Here is a 20,566-nt window from a genome sequence, read left to right as displayed (position 1 = left end):
TTGTACTGTGAAGGATTACGTAAGCTTCCCTCTGACAAAGTTTATAGTAAAAAAAAAAAGTAAAGGGTCATAGAGTTATGCTTTGTTTACATTAGAGTAAATTCTGCTTGCAGAGCACTAATAGCATCACCATTGTGTTCTGCATCACTCAGTATGATAACAGCCAGTTTTTGTATTTGTAAAAGGTCAGTTTTAGTACTGTTAACTAATAATTCGTAACTCATACTGTGATAAAGGAGGACAAAGGCTCAGTGACCAAAGGTCAATGTTGACTTGAGCAAAAAAATCTAGCAATGCCTTGATGAACTTTCCTATGTGAGTTTAGTATTATTCTCTGAAGCAAATAAAAGAAGCATGTAATTTTATACAATACATCTTTATTAATTGACTACACACACTGCACCTCAGTTAATGGACATCTGCATTAAGTGAAAGTGATGTACAGAACCAAATAAATAGAATAAATTACAGATTCGTTTCAACGCAACCTGTCCAAAATGCCACACATACACGATTCTCTTCATTTCTCCTACAGGACATTCACATTAGAACAGAATATGTTTATGTCTTTATTTTCCTCTATGTACAGTATTGTACAGAATTGTGGACAGTTCATTAAAGCAACGTATAAAATAACTATATCCGACATGAAATAAAGTGCATTCTCAAAAGATCACATCTTGTAGGAAATTACATTAAAAAACTGAAATTTCTCAAACAAACACAAGCACTTATGAACACATTTTGACATACGAGTGGACGACATACTTTAAATATGTGTGGATTCTTGTTTTTCAGTTCACTTTGTGAATCTATTCTGCAGTGGAAATCAAATCATTCAAAAGCCAATAAGACAGGGTTTAACGGTGAACATTATAAAACATTAGTTGGTTCCTCTCGTATTCAACTATAACAGTCACATGGTATAAAGTGGAAACGTTCAGGCCAGTGAAGTGTTAGACATCTTTAACCACAACTGAAAAGTCATGCATGGGAAAGGGATGAATATGACAAGAACGGCAACTTGTGTTTTTTTTTTTTTTTGGATTGTTTTTTGGATTGTTACAAACATAACATTAGATATATTAACACATTCACCCAAAATCTTTACATTATTTTATGCATATGTCATCATCACTTCTCCATTTCACTGATATATCCATATAACTCTCTGTGTTGAGTTTCTGTATAATACAATAAATAAACCTATTATGCTTTTAATAGATATAAAGAAATCTTCACTAACACCAAAACCAGATATGAAACAGCAAAAGATATCTGAAATGAAAGAGCTGCTTGAGCGATAAACAGCGTCAGAATACATTTACGGATGGATTAATAGATATCTGAATGTCTATCCAAAGGCATTTTCATGCTACAGTATGAAATACAAATAAATAAAGCACTCTTGGTCTTGTCACTGATTGCTCCTACTCCTACTCCTAATACCACCATTTAAATATAAGGTGTAAAATAGTGACAGTGTCCCTGTTAGCCATCAGGTGGCAGAATAACCCAATCTATAGACCTCATTCACAGCAGCGCCATCTTTGATTTTTAGCGGGAATGAAAGCGAGGCTGTGAGGGATAGACATGCATCTATTCAGAGGGTTGTACTGTTATTATTAGGGGTTCGAGCTAGTAGTGCTGAAACACTATGTAATTGTTATAATTTCCAAGGATCAGCATTCTTCCCTAAAATTGATCAGGCAGAGCAAACCATAAGTGGTAGAGACTTGAAAATTTTAGGGATGATAGTACCCACCCCGTCTACAACGTCACCAAAACTCGACCCAATCGGCCAGATGGTGGCGCTACAGCGATAAAAAGTACTTAAACCATTAGTCGCTGTCTTATATAGTTGGAATCCTTGGCCCAAGACCGGATTTGGTCCCAACCCTGGTGAAAATTTCTGGTAGGTCTATTTGGATTTTTCGAAAAACCTACTTTGCGAAGTAGTCCTAGGTTTTTCACCCGATCGGAGCCAAACCAGTGCAGAAAGATTCTCTGCAGTCTGAAAATCAAAAATTATCGAAAAAAGTCAAAATTTCGATCCACGTCCATTATGGGATGCCAAAACGTTTGAAGTGGGTGTGGCCACTTTTACTGAAACGGCTAACCCTCTTGAACAGAATTAGATAATTTCACCAAATTCGGTACACCTGTGTATGTGCTGTGGTCACGTGAAAAAGGACACAGCGACTGGCCACTTGGTGGCGCTGTTTTTAAAAAAACGTGTAGCTACGCAACAATCAGCCTGGGGTGCATTTCCCAAAGCCAACTATGGTCGCAAGTTCCGTCGCTACCGATAGAGTTCAATGGAAACTGCGATCATAATTTGGCCAACGATGCTTTTGGGAAACACACCCCTAACTGACTTGAAAACTGGCATGCGGTCTTTGTCCAAGGTGCCGAGATTGTTTATGAGGACATTTGCATATCTTGAAAAACACAGCCGCCATCGGCCAATGAAGTTTGAGCAGCTCAGACATGGTTAACGGAGGCCGATCGGAACGAAACTTTACCTTATGGTAGAACTCTTCATTCTGAGCAACTTTGCCTGTATGACCGCCGCATGTCAATCGAATCGTTCGTTGAATATTGGAGAATATTTCAAAAACCTACTTTCGCGAACTAGTCCCCTTAATTTCTGCTTGCAGCTATATTTCTGTTCAATGTAATTAGTCTATATAATTGTTCTGGTTGCGAAACACTGCAAAACATTCTTACCAAGAAATTTCAGTAGACTAAAACCTGGACATGAGCTGTGGAAAATTAAAAGTGATTTAGGAGCTTTTTACAGCAGACATAACTGAAAACACAGTAAGTTTATCCCTCACAGCCTCGCTTTCATACCCGTCATGGCGCTGCTCCGAATAAGGTCTATTTCTGCCACACCTCAAATGGTCCTCATCATGTGATACATTTGTGTTACATTAATAAATACATGAATTAAATGATAAACCAAAAATAACAATGTCCTTATGTTCTACAATTTAACTAAAGTGTCAAAACCTAAGACATGACAGAAAATGCAGTTGATTCTTTTGAATACACAAAAATGTTTTCAGTCTTCTTCTAAATGTGTATATAATTAGCTTTACTTGATAATACAAATTGATAATACGCAATTTATACCATTTAGTTATTATTTTATACCAATACTTTACCATGTTTTACTACTAAAACCATAGTATAGTATTAGTAGTATTAGTACTATGGTTACTGTAGTAAAGTATGGTTACTATAGTAAAACCATTGTTCATCTCCACAACTGTTTCCTAGCATTCAAGTGATGATGTTTCAGAGCCTTTAGAAATGGAAAAAGAACAAACGATGCAAAAAACATCAGTCGCATCCCTACAAACATTTATGTTTTGCATATGCTGAAAAATTTGAAACAAATGTTTACTGATATTTTCTTTGCATGTAGTGAACAACATTCAGATCACAAATGGCAGAGTACACCGGGTTGCCATGACAACAGTGACATGTATTGATGCTTGACTAACTATAGAATATTACCATACAATCCTCTTTCGCTCTGCAGATTCCTACAACCATCATAAATGTGCTGATCCAACAGTCTCTCAAACCAGGACCTGTTATGACTCATGAAGGATGTCATCTAAAATTGTGATATGCGTAATCACTTCAAAACTTAAGGTTCCTAGTTTATGGTTTTGTTCTGAATAGTCATTGCACTATAAACATATCCAGTGCCTTACACGTTCAGACCCTTAACCAAATTCTCTAATTTTACTGATTTACAAAACGTATTAGCATTCATTTCAATATATGGCTACTTTTGAATTGCTGTCAATGGAGAAAGATGCTCTCTTTGCAGCCAGATGGTGTAGTTATGACATCTACTAGTAGGCTAACTGCTCCATGCTAACCTGCCAAACCATGTCCTCTTGGTTTAAACAGATGAGGAACCCCACAGCTTAAGAATTATTATTCAGGTAGCGCATCTGACACTTGAGCGTGAGGTCAACAATCACTTTCAAGGACTATTCAGTAGCACAAAATAGAGTCAAAATGCTCTAGTTTGAGTCAAGAGCTGTGCATAACACTGACCTACATGTGAGAATGAATTAAATAAGTCTTTAAACATTGATATTTACAGAAAAACTGTGAGGCTTGAAACATACTCTAGGCAAGTATGCAAATGTAGAGGTGCCTGCTTGACAATGCATTACAAGCAGGGCTTGACATTACCACATGCCAACCAGACAAATTCTGGTGGATTTCAGCAGTGGCGTGTAACGCAGTATTCACTTAAACAGTCAGTTATATTTAAGTGAATGTAAAGAGTTGAGAAAGAAAACGCATGTGTAACAGTATAATGGATCTGTGCATCCATCTTAAAGTGACAGCAGCCTAATTTACCCGCCGCCAAATTATGATATACTATAAAAAATATCTATATGGAAGAACATCCTGCACACATTATTTTATACATTGTGTGACAACAATCCATAATGCTGCAAAATATGCATTGCATTCTTTGTTGCTGCAGGATGCGCTATAATGGCCATTAGCATGAACTTCAGATCAACTATTTTAACTACTGTCACATTGCAAACTTGTCTTTTTATCTGGGCCAGATGGAATACATTTTTGTTTGATTTGACAAAAATAGCAAAATTTAGCTAAAGAAGCTAAATTTACGATATTAAAGTAGATGAAAGCTATACTTGCATGGCTGCTGAATGCACCGACTTGCCATAAAGGGACATTGATATTTACCTCAGAAGGCATCAAGCTATCATTGCCGAAAAAGATGGTTCAGCAAATATTAAATTGAAGACTGAATGCTTATGCAGACCTTGGTTTAAAATAAAAATAACATATCATTAAAATGTCAACAATTTTAACATTCAGCATTTGTAATTCAGTATAATGAAAGAATTGGTTAAGTGTGAATTTTATGAGGGGAATGAATCTACAGTTTAGCGAGCATCCTTGTAGTATGCTTAAGTAGTATGCGCTAGCTGCTAATGGATATACAAAACTCCTGAATCAGGTACAAGCTATGAAACAGCTTTCAAAGCAATGTGTCCTTGATGACGTTGTCTACGCCAAAAACTTGATATGATATTACCTTTTCAGTTTTTGTATTTTAAGGAAATCATGTGGCTGGTCACCTTAGAAAAACGTAGGAACATGGTTTTGGTGTTCACAGTATTCAGCATTGTTTGATCTGTTAATGCACTTTGCGCTTGTTTTTTTGTGTTGTTTTACCTTGTTGCATAAGCACCACGAGACATGCATCCATTCACCTTCTCACAAACACAAACACCCAACACACATTCTTCTATAATACATCTATCATAATTGTCTGACACAGCTCTGCATGTACAATAAATAACAGCCTTTAAAATAACCTTGGAGTTATTGTCCTTTGTTCAGCATAATATGATTTAGTCACTTGTTTTCACTGGTTGGAATGTCCAATAAACGTCTAAGTGCCTGAAAACATTGAATTCTGCTAAACCCCCATTAAAGGCATCTACCTTTCCAAAAAGCACAAGATCAAGAGCCATTCTTAGGAGTAACGACAGTCTTCACCTGTGGAGAGGTGATAGTTGGACTCTGACTGAATCCTTTGGAGCTTGGTCTACTCCCAGAAGCAGACTCAAATCTTCCTGGTGCACAAGCCTGGGTGACCTCCAACTCTCTGGCCTTGGGCCCCTCTTTAACAAGCCCTATAGATTTCCCTGTGCTTGTCAACTGTGGAGCCATTCCCCCAGGAGACTGAGGTTGAGATTTGGGCAGATCAGGAGGCACTCCAGTTGGAGAAGGAGTAGGAGATGGAGAGTGTTCCTCAACAATCTCCAAGAGACATTTGTCCTCCCAATCAAATGTTCCACGGAAGCAGCTGACCGGAGCCAGGCACTTGTCCTGCCGAAGTTTTCCCAAAACAGAGCACTGCGCCTGGGGTGGGTGGGATGGGACAACCCCTTTGGATGGAGCTACGGCAGTTCTCACCCTGACATCTAAAGTTCTGGTATAGGGATCTAATACGCCCTTTTTGAGACCCTCTCCGTCATCTGATCCCTTACTTGCTTTGGTTACATCTGTGCTTGTGGTCCTCCCAGGAGCACTACATGGTATGCTTGGCTTGACTAAAGTTGAAGTCTTCCCAACTTCTGTTTTCACTTCTTTCTTCCCAGTATCCTTTCCCCCATCTTTTTCCAACATGTCTTTGCTGATAACACCTGATGTACTCACGGAGCATGAAGGCTTAGTGGTTCCTTGTGCCTGGTTTTGGGGAATCTTTGTAAGACTTCCTTTGTCATTATTCCCTGCTTCCATGATGAAACTTGGATCTGTTGTTTTAGCGGACGGGGAAGACGCTGTGGCCAGGGGTGATGGAATGGAGGCAACTACACTACACTTTGACTCGGATGCTACTGGAGAAGATTTGGTTAATGGAGGCTGCCAAGTTTGGGGTTTGGCTAGGCTACTTTCCTGTAGAATGAAAGGGGGACGCTGAGATGTTTCAAAACTTGGAGATTTTTTACTACCAGGTGGAGTAATGCCACCAGGAGGAAGTGTCTCTTTGACCATCCCTGATTTAGCCTCACTGGCTTGACTTGATTCGCCAATCCTCTCCTTGTCTCTATCCCTTTCTCTCCCAGCAAGCAAAGCATCTCTACTCAAAGGTGACTCCTGCCGGCCCAGTTTCCTGACTGGCTTCAGAACGCCCGTTTCAGGCGGTGACGGGGTCGGTTGTGTGGGTGAAGGAGAAGTTGTTGGGGCAGATACCAGATTCTCACCCTCTATTTCCACCAAACTCTGCAGGCCAAGCTCACAATGGAAACCATCCTTTCTATAATCCGAATGTCCAACCTCCAAACTGTGCTTTCTCATCATTCCAATCCCACTTTTCTTTTCAGATGAAGATGAAAGCGGAGACCCAAGTTTCTCTGCTGACTGCACTCTTTTGAGTAGAGGTGATCTGGGTGGCTCTGCACTCTTGGGCCTAGGCCTTATGATCGGTGGGGACGAGTGTAGTTTGGCAGGAAAGGTTTGTGTGGTGTTGGAGCTTCCGATTGTGTGTCCAGGCAAAGGAGGTGGTGAGGATTGAGTTGGGGATGGGGTATGAGCCAGCGGAGACAAAGGAATGTTGCCAGCAGACTTGCAGCGGGCTGAACGATATTGGCGGTGTAGCTTTGGGGACAGTCCATGCAGGGAGCTGGGCCTCATATGCTGGGTTGTTGCAGGGGAATTTGGGGTACTGGAGGCAGGAGAGCTGTTCTGGGAGGAGGCACCTGGGTCAAGAAGATCAAAAGCCAGGGTTTTATGTGTCCATTAAACTTTTTAATTGCTAGTTTTCACCTTTTATAATCACAGAACACATTTTGATCAACTCACCAAGGTGAGACGACTCGGGTGTTGAGCGGTAGCTCTGGGTGGGGGAGTGACCAGACAGGCTGTGTGTTGGAGAGCCAGGAAGACTATCGCTGGATGACAGGGACCGGTTTAGAGACGACAGACTACGGCTTGTATGCAGCAGGTTGGACTGCTTAGTTATTTTGCGGAACAAAGATCCGCGCCTCTTACTGTGAATGATCATGGAAGAAAAAAGACAGAGGTGAGAAAAAAGATAAAAGATTTTCTTATATTGACAATCCTAACACATTATACCTCTCTTGTCCCTCTTTCACCGGCCTCTTACTGCGTCTAGCCATTTTGGACTTGTAACTGGACTTGCGTGCAGGTCCCACTTTAATGGAAGTGTTCTCAAAGGGCGTGGTGGTCAAGGTCACCTTGTTTCCACTCTGAATGAAGATAAAGCAAAGAAACATGCACACCTTTATCAATGAATCTTGCTCAAATCATGTGGATTATTGAGGACAGGTGTGTTATTACTTTTCTAAGAGCTAACTAAGTTTCTAACTTGCAATTTTTGCCTTGCTGATGAAAACATCTCATGTAAACTCATGTCTCACCTTAAGTATAAGCTCTACCACTTCAGTATGGACCAATCCATGCACAGATTCACCATTGACATGAGTGATGAGGTCACCAGCAGATAGTCCTGCATCCTGGGCAGGGCCTCCATCCTCCACGTGCTGTGATTGGATAAGGACAGAATTACTAATTACTTCATCAACAAAACTATTGCAGCATTTCTGTTCTATACTCGGTCAACTTTATTTGATGGTGTGTTGCTCTCACCCAGACTATGTGGTGCACACTGTAGACATCAGTGTCTCCAATGTAGACCCGAATGGCACGGAGTGTGAACCCATACTTTTTGCCAGAGCGGTGGATGGTGATTGGTGAACGGAGCACCATGACTGTGGGGCAGTAATCACGGCTGGGAGAGGAGTCTCGTGATGAGGGGTTGGACGAGAGAGACCGTGGAGACATAGGACTGGCCAGTGGGGAGCTACCGTGCTGCTCAACTAATTATAATACAAAAAATGACTTTTTAGGAAAGGAAATCTTTTTAAGCACAGAATTTTTGCATTACAGTAATGAGAATTGGAAGGAAAATGTATAAAAAGAATGTCACAAAGTAAAATCTCACGTGCGATTGGAGGCTGAACTGTACCTCCAGGAATGATGACAGACAACGCGGTGGTAGATGCAGATTTGATGACCTTGTTGCTGGGACGTGAGGTGCGTTTCTCCCCATCACTAGACATCTGCTGATGACGCGCTCGGCGAAGCACCAGATCCTTGGTCGCCCGCTGACCGACGGGGTCACCGATGGGGATCGCTGCTGTGGCCCCAGTAGAAGGTATGGCCTGTGGTGCCGATATCTCACCTGTTCTCGATGGCTTGTCTGCCAAATTTACATTCACAGAAATTACATTTTACACAACATCTGACTTCATACATAAGCACTTCTTTTTGTTATTCAACTTTCCTCGACTCACCTGCCCCTTTACTGGCACTGGTTGACATCACTTCCTTCCCAGCATTCCTCTGTTCGTTCGCACTGGGCGAGGATGGAGCAGTGGCTCCCTCTACTGATGGTCCAGGGGTTTTAGTGGCACCCTGTCGCGCGGAGAGCTCTCCATCGCCCTCTTGAGGAGCCGCAAACCGGTGCGTGTCCATTAGGGCTGAAAAGCGGCGCCGGGCACCCATTGGAGGACTGAAGTCTCCCTCCATATACAGAGACTCAGAGCATGACAGACGTTTCCTGTCAAAAGTATTGGAACATGCCACATAATTTAAAAAAAGCATCTTTATGCGCAGTATTAGGGTGATATATCTGACAGACATGGTTTGAATCAAACTCTCACAAACGTACATCTCAGGTGAGCTCGTCCTCCAGCTCTTGTCTCTCATGCTGAAGCTTCCCAGACTTTCCCGCTTGGCCATCTTGTCATCGCGGCGTCCTTTGTGCTCTCGACGGGTGACTACAGGGGACTTCTGCTCCAGCTGGGACAGGTGCTCCATGCTGCTATACACCTGAAAGACAGAGAACAATGCCAAAGGCTGCTTTGTTTACGCCTCACATGTGCTGTAGAAGTCTGTAGGAAGTCTGACTTTTTTGAAGAATATCCTGAATGCAGTTTTCTATAGAATAAAAAGGATGGGGATTGGTGTTGTCGAGCTAAAAAAAATGACCACAAAAGTAGTCCATATGACTTAAGTGGTATTTTACAAGTCTTCTGAAGCCATAAAATAGCTTTGTCTTGGAGTATAGAGCACAAGTCATATAATCACAACCATTCAAAAGTTTTTTTTTTTGTTTGTTTGTTTTTGAAATAATACTTTTATTCCGCAAGGACACATTCAATTGATCAAACGTGACAGTAAACACTTGTTACAAAATATTTGCATTTCAAATAAAATATTATATAATATTATATTTAAATAAAATATAAATAAATCACAAAAATATTAAGCAGCACAACTGTTTTTAACATTGCTAATAGTCAGAAATGTTTGTTGAGCAACAAATCAGAAAAGGATCATGTGACACTGAAGACTGGAGAAATGATGCTGAAAATTCAGCTTTGATCACAGTAATAAATTATATTTTAAAATATGTTCAAACAGAAAACATTTCTGTTAAACTGTAATAATATTTCACTGTTTTTACTGTATACAGTACAAAAATACAGTAAAAAAGTCTTACCGACCCCAAACGTTTGAATGGTAATGTATATGGTGTAAAAAAACATAAAATATATGGTGCTTTCCTGCTACTTTGGTGCTTGAAATCACTGATGTTGTTCATCATCCAGTAATTTTGCTGTTTGCATAATCGTGTTTGTTTTGTTGTTTATATAATCCAAGGTCTTTGTTCAGGTCCTGAAGAGGGTTGCACGTCTTGAGAAGAACCCTTTAGCATATTCACGCAAAATATGATCAGAGAATGTTTATTATGTAAGTGTGCGATTGTGTTCGCTTATCTGAAGCCCACTGCTTCACACGAGTGTTTTTATCAAGCACCTGCGTTCAAAACAAACACATTAAAATTCCTGCCATTTCTGGGAAAAGAAAGTTTATGCAACATATATAATCTGGCAGAGGAGATGTTTAGAAAATTGTTTAACGGTGAGTGACTTTTCAATGGATACATGTAGGACAGGCGGGGTTAGTTGTCACATGAGTTATATGTCATAAATGTTCAAATGCACAAATTCTTTTGACTTTAACATCTAAAAATGTTTTATAGAAAATAATAAAATTTTAAAATTGTGACATATAGCCGCAGTCTCCACTAAAACAAATCACATGTAATGTGAAAAATAATAAAATTACGACCTATATAAAAAGGATGGGTGTTATTCAATTCACATTTATTTGTATAGCATTTTTTTACAGCATAAAAGCAGCTTCAAAGAAAACACATGTTTCAAATGTTGTTCCAGGGTTAATGAGTGTGTTTATGCATGCAAGAGTTTTTCTTAGAAAGAAAGCATGAAATATGGATGCAGTCATGTTAGACTGACCTTGCTGAAGCGCGGTGAGCAGGAAGAGAACTGTCTTATCTCCACCGGCTCATCATCGTTGGTGTCGTCCTCGTCGTAGGAGTTGATGTGCCTATAGCGCTCGGACCGCGCTGAGACAGAGGGAGAGTAAGAGGATGGTGAGAGATAGAGTGATGCAGATCAAGGGCAGACTCAAAAGCAATTGTGAATGTCCTAACTGTCAAAATAGCTGGTGTCCTCCTCAGACTCCAGATGAGGGATGAACTCGGCCTTCTGTCGGAGTAAACCGTTCCAGTCCAATCCCGAGAAAAACGAGTGCTGCTTCAGTTCAAACGCTCCACCTGTTCACAAATGTAAACAGACATGCATTTATAGACAATGTAAACAGATAAACATAAAATCTTAGTAAGATATTAGGTGTAATGATCATGGATTGTGATGCAAAACACTCAAACTGTCTTACTTGCTGTTCTTTTCTTTTTCAGAAATATATCAATATTGTCTTAATTTATCAGAATGTCCAAGCAACGGTTTTCCATACAGTGAACAAAAACTAAGGACTGTAATTCTAATGTCTTACAAAGTTTTGCATGGAATAACACTTTGTGCATCAAGATGGAGTCACGGCAAACATGAATATACACAAACACAAATGAGATTTGAAAAATATGGTGGAAGAGGGAAAAACTTTCTGTACTTTTCTGTAAATTTCCATCACTTTTTTGTTGTTTTCAGATCTTGACAGCTTCAGATCTTGATCTCATCATTTTGTCTCATAAGCTTTCATCATTTATTTTCATTGTATAGAAAACAGCGACAACTTTCACATTCTGTGACAGAAACCATATTTTTTTACCATCAATTTTTGGCTGAGCGATTATATAGACTACTATTCAAAAGTTTGGGGTCAGTAAGATTTTTTTTTTTTAAGAAATTAATACTTTTATTCAGCAAGGACACATTAAAATGATCAAAAGTGAGAGTATGTTCCTATAATGTTACTAAATATTTCTATTTCAAATAAATGCTGTTCTTTTGAACTTTCTATTCGTAAGATTCCTGGAAAAAACTTTATCACAGTTTCCATAAAAAAAATATTTAGCATCAAATCATATTAGAATGATTTCTGAAGGATTATGTGACACAGAAGACTGGAGTAACGATGCTGAAAATGACAATTTTAATTGTAAATTATTTTAAATAGTAAACATTTGTCAAAATATTACTGTTTTTACTGTATTTTTGATTAAGTAAATGCAACATTGGTGAGCAGAAGAGACTTCTTTAAAAACATAAAAAAATCTTACAAATCCCAAACATTTATATGGTACAAAAAAAAAGATGAAATAATAATATGCATAGATGAATTGCTCACAATAAGACCAAGAACATGAATTAAATTAAAAAGGATCCAATTTGATTCCATGTTGACTTGTTGAAGTTGTCTTGACAGTGAAAGCGTGGTAAAGTGTACCTGTGCCCAGTCGCACCACTGGGTTGGTTTGCAGCAGGTCAGAAATCAGGCTCTGAGCTTCACTAGGCAACGCCTCATCTCCCTCAGGCCACTCAATATAATCTGCACAAACAAACAAACACAGAAATCTGTTGGCAGCACTGACACTCTTCATCCCATTTCAGTTTATGTAACTGCAAACCTTTGCAAGAAAAACAGAGCGCTTTGGAAGAGTTCTCTGGAGGAGAAAAAAGGCTTAGCTTTTGCACTAATCAACACTGCTGTTGCTAATATTAGCACAGATGTTGCTTTTGAAGCCAGATTAGCAGAAGAGAAGTGTCAGGACACAATGTGTGATTAAGCATTAGGATTTACCTCTGCGTGAGATGCAACATTCAGGGGCTGTTTACACCACGCCTTAACTAAAAACGTAAAACTTTTTATGCGTTTTGGCCGTTCGTTTACACAAACGAATAAAAACAGTTTTCAAAGTTTTTTTTAAAGGATCCCTGTGTAAACAACAAAAACGCGAATCTCTGAAGAAGATGACGTCATGCACATGCGTATTACGTGTTCAGTCTGTAGTGTTTTATCGCCATCTAATGGCCTGGCAGCAGAATACAGCGTTTATAATCGCTTTCGCGGATCTGTGTGAACGTGGATCGTTTTGAAAAAAAAAGTGTCGTCTGTATGCGGAAAATTTCTCAGTTTTAAGCATATCGTTGTCGTGTAAACGTACCCTCTGACTCACCTGTGATCACCTGACCAAAGAGCTCTTCAGGCGTGTCTCCGAAGAACGGCACACAGCCCACTAGGAATTCGTAGAGGATGATACCCATGGCCCACCAGTCCACTGGTTTCCCATAGCCCTGCCTGAGAATGACCTCTGGGGCAATATACTCCGGTGTGCCGCACACCTGAGACAGAGACAGAGACAGAGACAGAGACATTACTGCCGTGTTTACACCTGGTATGTAATATAACATACCAGGTAATTCACAACAGGACAAGCGTCCTTACCTGTTTGTCCAGGAACTCCCTAGCGTCCTTCTCGATGTGTCCCTCGTACAGGTTAGTGGTGAGATTCATGAGCCCCATCTTTGACAGGCCAAAATCAGTCAGCTTAATGTGACCCATCGACGTGATCAACAGACTGTGAAAAAGAACCGGCCGTGAGCGTTCGCTTTAAAAAGGATGATGAAAAGATGAGGCGTACACAAGACAGGGGTGGCATCTGTTTTACAGCTTGTAATGGAGCGCAACAGGAAGTAAAAATCTCATTCATTTTCTCCATAGGGGACGATAACTTATTAACCTTTAAAGACAGACCTCCTGTGAGCAGTATGAGGTTGTTAATCGATGGTTTATGCTTTTGTTCAAGCCGTCAGCCCAGGTTATTTCAGCTTATTTTTTGAGTAATCATGCCTAATCCTGGTGAAAAACTACATTACCCATAATTCTGCAGAGAAATCTCCACCAATTAGAAGTGAAACAAGCAAATTGTGTCAAAAGGGCCAAACTATGGGGGGACTTTAAATATTTGTATATTTACATTTTTTATATATATTAAGCATATATAGTACAACGTGCAGTGAAATGCATTTTTCGACTCGCGCACATAGAATAAAAATTGACATAAGAGTAACAGAGAAATAAAATCTTAAAATTTACACACGAATAGAAAATACATAAATTAACAAATCAGAAAGTTAAGTAATGAAGATCATTTTTTTTACATATACACATTGCAATAGATGTAAAATGTGTTTTCTCTACATACACAATCAACATTTTTAAATTCATAGTTTTATATTTCTCCATCGTTTTTAATTAGATTATGTCATTCGCAATGCTTCATGGGATTGTAGTTCCCTCATTAAACCCATTAAGTGCACAGTCTTGTACCTTTGTCCCGATTTTCAAATACTTTTTTGCTTAAACTAGAATTTGTTCTGTTTTAATTCACCTTGTAGCTGGCTGGTTTGGCTTATAACTCTATAAAGAGGTTTTTTTTTTAATCCCTATGGGAAAAATACTTCCAGAACCAAGCCCACTTGCGAACTCTATGCACAGATGATATTTGTGGGATACATGTGCTTGCCTGTAGGCATTATATTGAGTGCACATCTTTACACTGACTGCACTTCCACTATTTTCCTCCACTCCAGCAGGGGGCGCTGACTTACTTGTCTGGTTTCAGGTCTCGGTGTACGATGCCATAATTATGAATGTACTCCAGCGCCAAAACAGTCTCAGCAAAGTACATCCGAGCCATCTCCACAGGGAGTGCTCCGATATTCTTCAGAAGGGTTGCACAGTCGCCGCCTAGACGGGGATTTTAAAATGGCTGAATAACATCCGTACATGTTCGGAACCAATAGCTCAGTGTGACACATAGTGATGGGAAGTTCGGATCATTTTACTGACTCTATTGTTCGATCTCGTTCATCAAATTGAACGAATCTTTTTTCGAGTCATTTCGTTCATTTAAGTGGCTTTAAATGTTATACTTTTTACAGCCAAATTCCCCAAACACATCCACTTACGCAATCTTGATATTCTGAATTAAGAAATCATTATAATGCAGTCAAAAATCATTTACAAGAAACATAAACAATTACTTTACCTTACGAGTCTTTCGTTCATTTGTCACGTGACAGACGCAATGAACTGATCGTTCATGAATGACCCATCACTACAGTGTGTGTGTGTGTGTGATGTCTTACCCTCTACATACTCCATAACCATACACAGGTGACGGCGTGTCTCAAAAGAGCAGAACATGCTGACCACGAAGGGGTTTTCGGCGAAGGTCAGGATGTCCCGCTCCACGAACGCCTGCTGGATCTGGTTCCGCAGGATCAGGTTTTGTTTGTTGATCTTCTTCATGGCAAAGCGCTGGCGTGTCTCTCTGTGTCTGACCAAATACACAGCTCTATCCAAACGAGAGGGAGAGATCAATATTTACACAATGGCTTTGAATAATTTCAGAGTGAATAACAGTGTTAGAGTATTCTTACCCGTACGCGCCGTTGCTGATGAGTTTGATAGTCTGGAAGTCTGATTCACAGGGCGGTTTGATGGCTTTGAGCTTCCCCTGAGAGAGAAAAAGTGCGATTCAATGCAGGGGAAATAAGTAGACTCACTGGAGCATCATTTCACTCCTTATGCCGTTTCATTTCTCCCACTTTCATCCTGAATCCCTGCCGCTGCAGTTGTGCTCCTAGAGTTTGCTGAGTCCTTAATTAAAAATATGTTTCCATGTGAAAGAGTTAGACAACTGCAAGCTTATATAACACATCTTGCTCTGTTTTCCCCCTCTTTGCTTAAATCACAGACTTTATTCTAGTAGGTAAAAGTTATGATCCGATGCAAACTTTTTGGTCATTGCAACACAAAATGTACATGACTACACCAATGCACTCACTTCAGCAGAGTCGTCCGTCTCCGGCGTGTGTGGGCCCTCACTGTCATAACTCTCCAAGTTCACCATTTCTGTATGGGAGGAGGAGGTTTGGTTAATCATTTTTAATTTTACGTTTTTCCATGCAGTAAATATGTAATACCTTTGAGGAATTAAAATGACATAAATGTGTTGTTTGAGAAACAGTTTTATGTTTTCAACTTGTAAAGTTTTTGGACCAATTAATAGCCTAAGATTCTAGTCAAATGAAACTAAATTAATTCAATTAATATGTAATGCATAAATATATAAATAATATACACTGCTGTTCAAAAGTTTGGGGCAAGTAAGACTTTTACTATTTTTAAAAGAAGTCTCTCTTCTGCTCAATTTCTCTTCAAAAATACAGTAAAAATAGTAATATTGCGAAATATTATTACAATTTAAAATAGCTGGTTTCTATGTGAATATATTGTAAAATGTAATTTCCTGTGATCAAAGCATCATTACTCCAGTCTTCAGTGTCACATGATCCTTCAGAAATCACTCTAATATGATGATTTGATGCTCAAGAAACATTTCTGATTAATATCAATGTTGAAAACAGTTTATTATTCTTGTGGAAACTGATGCAGTTTTTCAGGATTCTTGAAAAGAACAGCATTGATTTGAAATTATAAATGTCTTTATATAATATATAAAGTATATATATAGTATAATAATATAATACATATATACATACATATATATATATATATATTTATACACTAAATTTGCATTGTAATTCTATGGTATATGTCCACAATTGTGTATATGTAATCATGAGTAGCATGCATATTTGATCACTCTCAACAAATGAAGAGTTATCTAAAATTCATATATAATTAGCCATCTGCCTTTGCCTTTCCATGCAATCCAACAGCATATTGCCTAATCGTGTCTAAAAACAACTCCTCCAGTCACCACAGCAACCACCCATTCTAGAGACAAAAAGGAAGCGTCGCTGATCTAAATAAAGAATATGATATAAATAAACAAAAACTCAAGAAAACACTGAAAACACACAAACAAGCACTAAAACAGCAATTAAAACAGCACATTTTCCGTCAGCCTCTAGCTGAGTTCAGTATAACGGCATGTGGAAAATAACATCTTCAACACATCTGGGATTTTAAACTTCATTTTCTCTGGCAGCTTGTGCAGCCGGAAAATTAAGCGAGGTGACTGAAACGAGTCTTCGCAATTTCACACTAGACTTGAGTGACCTGAGTTAAACCTGCTTTCCCAGGGATACGGTTTCACAGTGTCCAAATCAAGCTGGGTGAAACGCTGAGTGGCAGGATTTAAATCTGCATCCAGATAAATGATGTGCTGCCGGACTCTGAGACGAAACACTGACAGGACGGCAATAAACACGAGGCCAAACAAGACTGCTTTACTCAGTCCTGCCCACAGTGAAATCTCATTGGACCATAATCTCACTCGATAAAAACACCAATGAAAATGATTCATAAAGTCCCAAAGGAAATGGATTAGGTATACATTTTATACTCACTGCATGCAATGAAATTAAGTTAAATATATTAAAGGTACAGTATGTAAGTTTTGCCATTAGAGGCCGCTTTTTCAAAACAATAACAAAGGCGTAGCTCTTGTCTTCACCTCCAGAGCCGATGGAAAGCAATCCGACGGGACTCAGGCAGAAATCATGATCATAGATGAGCTAATGTATTTAAGTTTTATTAAAGCAACACCAAAGCACTTTTCCTCTTCGGTCCCCCTACAGGTTGGAAGCGGAATTGTCCATTACCATTTTGTCCATTTTACAATGGTAAAATTTGCGGATGATACAACTGTGGTGGGAGAAATCTCAAACGACGATGAGAATGCATACAGAGATGAAGTTGACAGACTGACAGGATGGTGCAAAAACAACAATTTGACCATGAATGTTAAGAAAACAAAGGAGATAATAGTGGACTTCAGAAGGTGTAAGGAGGACCCTCAACCCCTCATAATTAATGGTGAGGAAGTGGAAAAGGTATCATGTTTTAAATTCTTGGGGATCATGATCTCAGAGGACCTCAAATGGGAGATAAATACTACCGCTATGGTTAAAAAGGCGCAACAGCGACTTTACTTTTTAAGAACACTCAAAAGGAGCCATTTGCCTGCTGAGCTTCTTAAGATCTTTTATCAATGTGCCATAGAAAGTGTCATAACATACGGGATTTCTGCATGGTATGCTAATAGCACAGGGAAGGACAGGAAATCTCTTGATCGAGTTATAAGATCTGCTGAAAAAACCATTGGACTTCCCCTGAACCGACTGGATGATATTTTTAAGATCCGCTGCCTCCGCCGAGCACGTAACATTCTACAGGACGAGACACACCCCTCAAACCATCTTTTCTCCCTGCTTCCATCTGGCAGACGGCACCGGGTTCTTAGAGCACGGACTTCCAGGCTGCAGAACAGTTTCATCGCAAGGGCCATTGCAGAACTGAATAATTATACACTCCTACCTCCCAGTCAGCACAGTTGCACTTTATAGGAACGGACTTTATGTAATGGAACTTAAGTGTAATGTTGGATGCCCTGTTATTTTTAACTATATTTATTGTGTGAATGTGTATATGAATGCGAGTATTGTTTTCTTAGAGGATGCACAAGCAAATTTCGTTGTATGGTACTACTGCACAATGACAATAAATTTACTTACTTACTTACTTACCATTGTCGTAAATAATTTAGCCTACCGCAGCCTACCGTCGCACGCACGCTATTTGTTTATCCAGCACCCGCTTTGAAAATAACGATGTCCACAGACAAGGTAGAGTATGTTGCATGATTTTATGAAAGAAAACGAAGAAAAACAAAATAATGACATTGCTTGCGATTTTTTTGCTATTGTAACGCTTGCTGTAAAGCAAGTCAAATTTGTAGTTTCTTATGTCTCATTCGAACTACAGATCCGCTACTCGATCTGGCAAACTTGCATAGTGCGGTTATAGCCGACAGAAGGTCACAAAGCGAATGCAGAAGTGCCGTTCACCCTGTTACGAGTTGATGAACCACTGACACGATTTTGTAAACATTATTTTAAGGTACACAAGAATCTTTGGTGTTGCTTTAACGTTACTGTGGTATAAAGCAGGGCGCGGCCGAGAACCTGAGACATTTTATGTTGCTGTTTTTATTAGGCTTACATGCTGCTGCCGCTCCTTTCTTTTTGTCGTTTATGCATATTTCATGATTAAAGTTATGATTAAAGTTGTTTGGCGTCTGCTTCCTTCGTCCCTGAACTTGAACTTTGTAACAGTTATGCTTGATCACATAAATTCACATTGTTTTATTTGGCGTGCAATTTATTTTAAAGTCCCCCTGTGGTGAAAATCAAGCTTTTAATGTTGTTTATGTCTATGTGGTGTTTTTAATATTCTTGAGGACAAACCATGTGTAAATTCATAAGTCAACATTGCTGAGTATTTTCTCCTTAAAACTGCAGTGAACCAAAGACAGTCTCAAAAACGCGGTTTGAAATCGCTGGTGTTTCTGACGTCACAAACTACCTTGTAACCAGATCAACGTGTGATCGTCAACGAGTGGATCTCTGAGCTGGAGTGAGTGAGTGGAGGCGGGGCTCATTTGCATATTCATAGAACCACGTATACTAAATGAGGCAAGGGTGTAGAGTTACATTCAAGCTATTTTAAGGCATGAAGAAAAAAAAATTCAAGGAAAAAACATTTAAATGTGTCATTTTGGTGAGGAGTTTTAAGGGATAAAATGATTAACTACAGGGCGACTTTAACTAAATAGCATTTAAAAAACAAATCAGAGTGCATTTTTTGCTAGAGAAATATTTTGTTGTGTTTAGTTGTGCAGTGAGAGAGAGAGAGAGCAAGTGCATGTTTTTATCAAAAGCCCCATTACTCTGAGCCGGCTGCTGTTTGCCAGGTTCACAGCGGCGCTTACACATTTCCCAGCGTTCTTGGCAGGAATACAAACTTCCCACTGCCTGTGTGCGTCTCCTTAAAACCTGTTCCATAATCTCATCAATGTCTCTCAGTATGACCTACATTTCTCCCCCTCTCTCGGCTTCTGCTACGCTCGTTCCTCTAGAGACTAACACGCTCTGTGTGAAGACGTTCAGTCGTGTTGGTCTCTCTCACCTTCCAGAGGGTCTCTGGTCAGGCCGAGCTGGCTGATGATGTATCGTGGGATGTCTGCCTTCATTAGCTGGCCCTCTTTAGCGTGGTCTTCTGCTGCCTCCAGGAGGTGGTAGAACTCTTCAGGGTTAAACTCCTGAGGAAATGCAGTTTTTGGTCAATTGCAGCATTCTGTAGTGAAGTAAACCACCGTTTCTAAAGTTCGGGGTCTGTCGATTTTTCAGTGTTTTTGAAAGAATCTCTTCTGCTCACTATATTGCAATATTGTTAAATATTATAATAATTTAAAATAATGGTTTTCTATTTGAATATATATTAAAATGTAGTTTATTCCTGTGATCAAAGCTGAATTTTTAGCATCATTACTCCAGTCTTCAGTGTCACATGATCCTTCAGAAATCATTCTAATATGATGATTTGATGTTCAAGAAACATTTCTGATTATTATCAGTGTTGAAAACTGTAGCTTCATATTTTTGTGGAAACCTTGATACATTTTTCTTTTCAGGATTCTTTGATAAAAAGAAATATCAAAAGGACAGCATTTATTTGAAACAGAGCATTTAATGAAAATGAAATTTGCCACTTTTGATCAATGCAGAAAAAAACGTATCTATTCTAAAATTTCGAA

General features: G+C 39.3%; 1 protein-coding gene across 1 annotated transcript in view; it reads right to left on the bottom strand.

The window, feature by feature from the left end:
- Positions 1–370: 370 nt before the first annotated feature.
- The window catches only part of mast1a (microtubule associated serine/threonine kinase 1a), a 59,815-nt gene continuing 39,619 nt past the window's right edge, over positions 371–20,566 (bottom strand). The window contains exons 10-27 of the mRNA XM_081362408.1: positions 19,939–20,071; positions 15,788–15,855; positions 15,381–15,457; positions 15,087–15,295; positions 14,547–14,685; positions 13,381–13,513; positions 13,112–13,277; positions 12,382–12,483; positions 11,126–11,248; positions 10,929–11,038; positions 9,275–9,435; positions 8,898–9,163; positions 8,570–8,803; positions 8,191–8,420; positions 7,962–8,084; positions 7,657–7,790; positions 7,384–7,571; positions 371–7,280 (exon numbers count right to left, since the gene is read on the bottom strand). Of these exons, the coding sequence (XP_081218534.1) occupies positions 5,539–7,280; positions 7,384–7,571; positions 7,657–7,790; positions 7,962–8,084; positions 8,191–8,420; positions 8,570–8,803; positions 8,898–9,163; positions 9,275–9,435; positions 10,929–11,038; positions 11,126–11,248; positions 12,382–12,483; positions 13,112–13,277; positions 13,381–13,513; positions 14,547–14,685; positions 15,087–15,295; positions 15,381–15,457; positions 15,788–15,855; positions 19,939–20,071 (4,338 nt within the window). The 3' untranslated portion in view covers positions 371–5,538. The remainder of the gene's footprint in view (positions 7,281–7,383; positions 7,572–7,656; positions 7,791–7,961; positions 8,085–8,190; positions 8,421–8,569; positions 8,804–8,897; positions 9,164–9,274; positions 9,436–10,928; positions 11,039–11,125; positions 11,249–12,381; positions 12,484–13,111; positions 13,278–13,380; positions 13,514–14,546; positions 14,686–15,086; positions 15,296–15,380; positions 15,458–15,787; positions 15,856–19,938; positions 20,072–20,566) is intronic.

This window comes from Scardinius erythrophthalmus, assembly GCF_964197995.2.
Source record: "Scardinius erythrophthalmus genome assembly, chromosome: 3".
Taxonomy (NCBI): domain Eukaryota; kingdom Metazoa; phylum Chordata; class Actinopteri; order Cypriniformes; family Leuciscidae; genus Scardinius; species Scardinius erythrophthalmus.
Note: the sequence above shows the minus strand (reverse complement) of the source record. Positions and strands in the feature narration are given on the sequence as shown.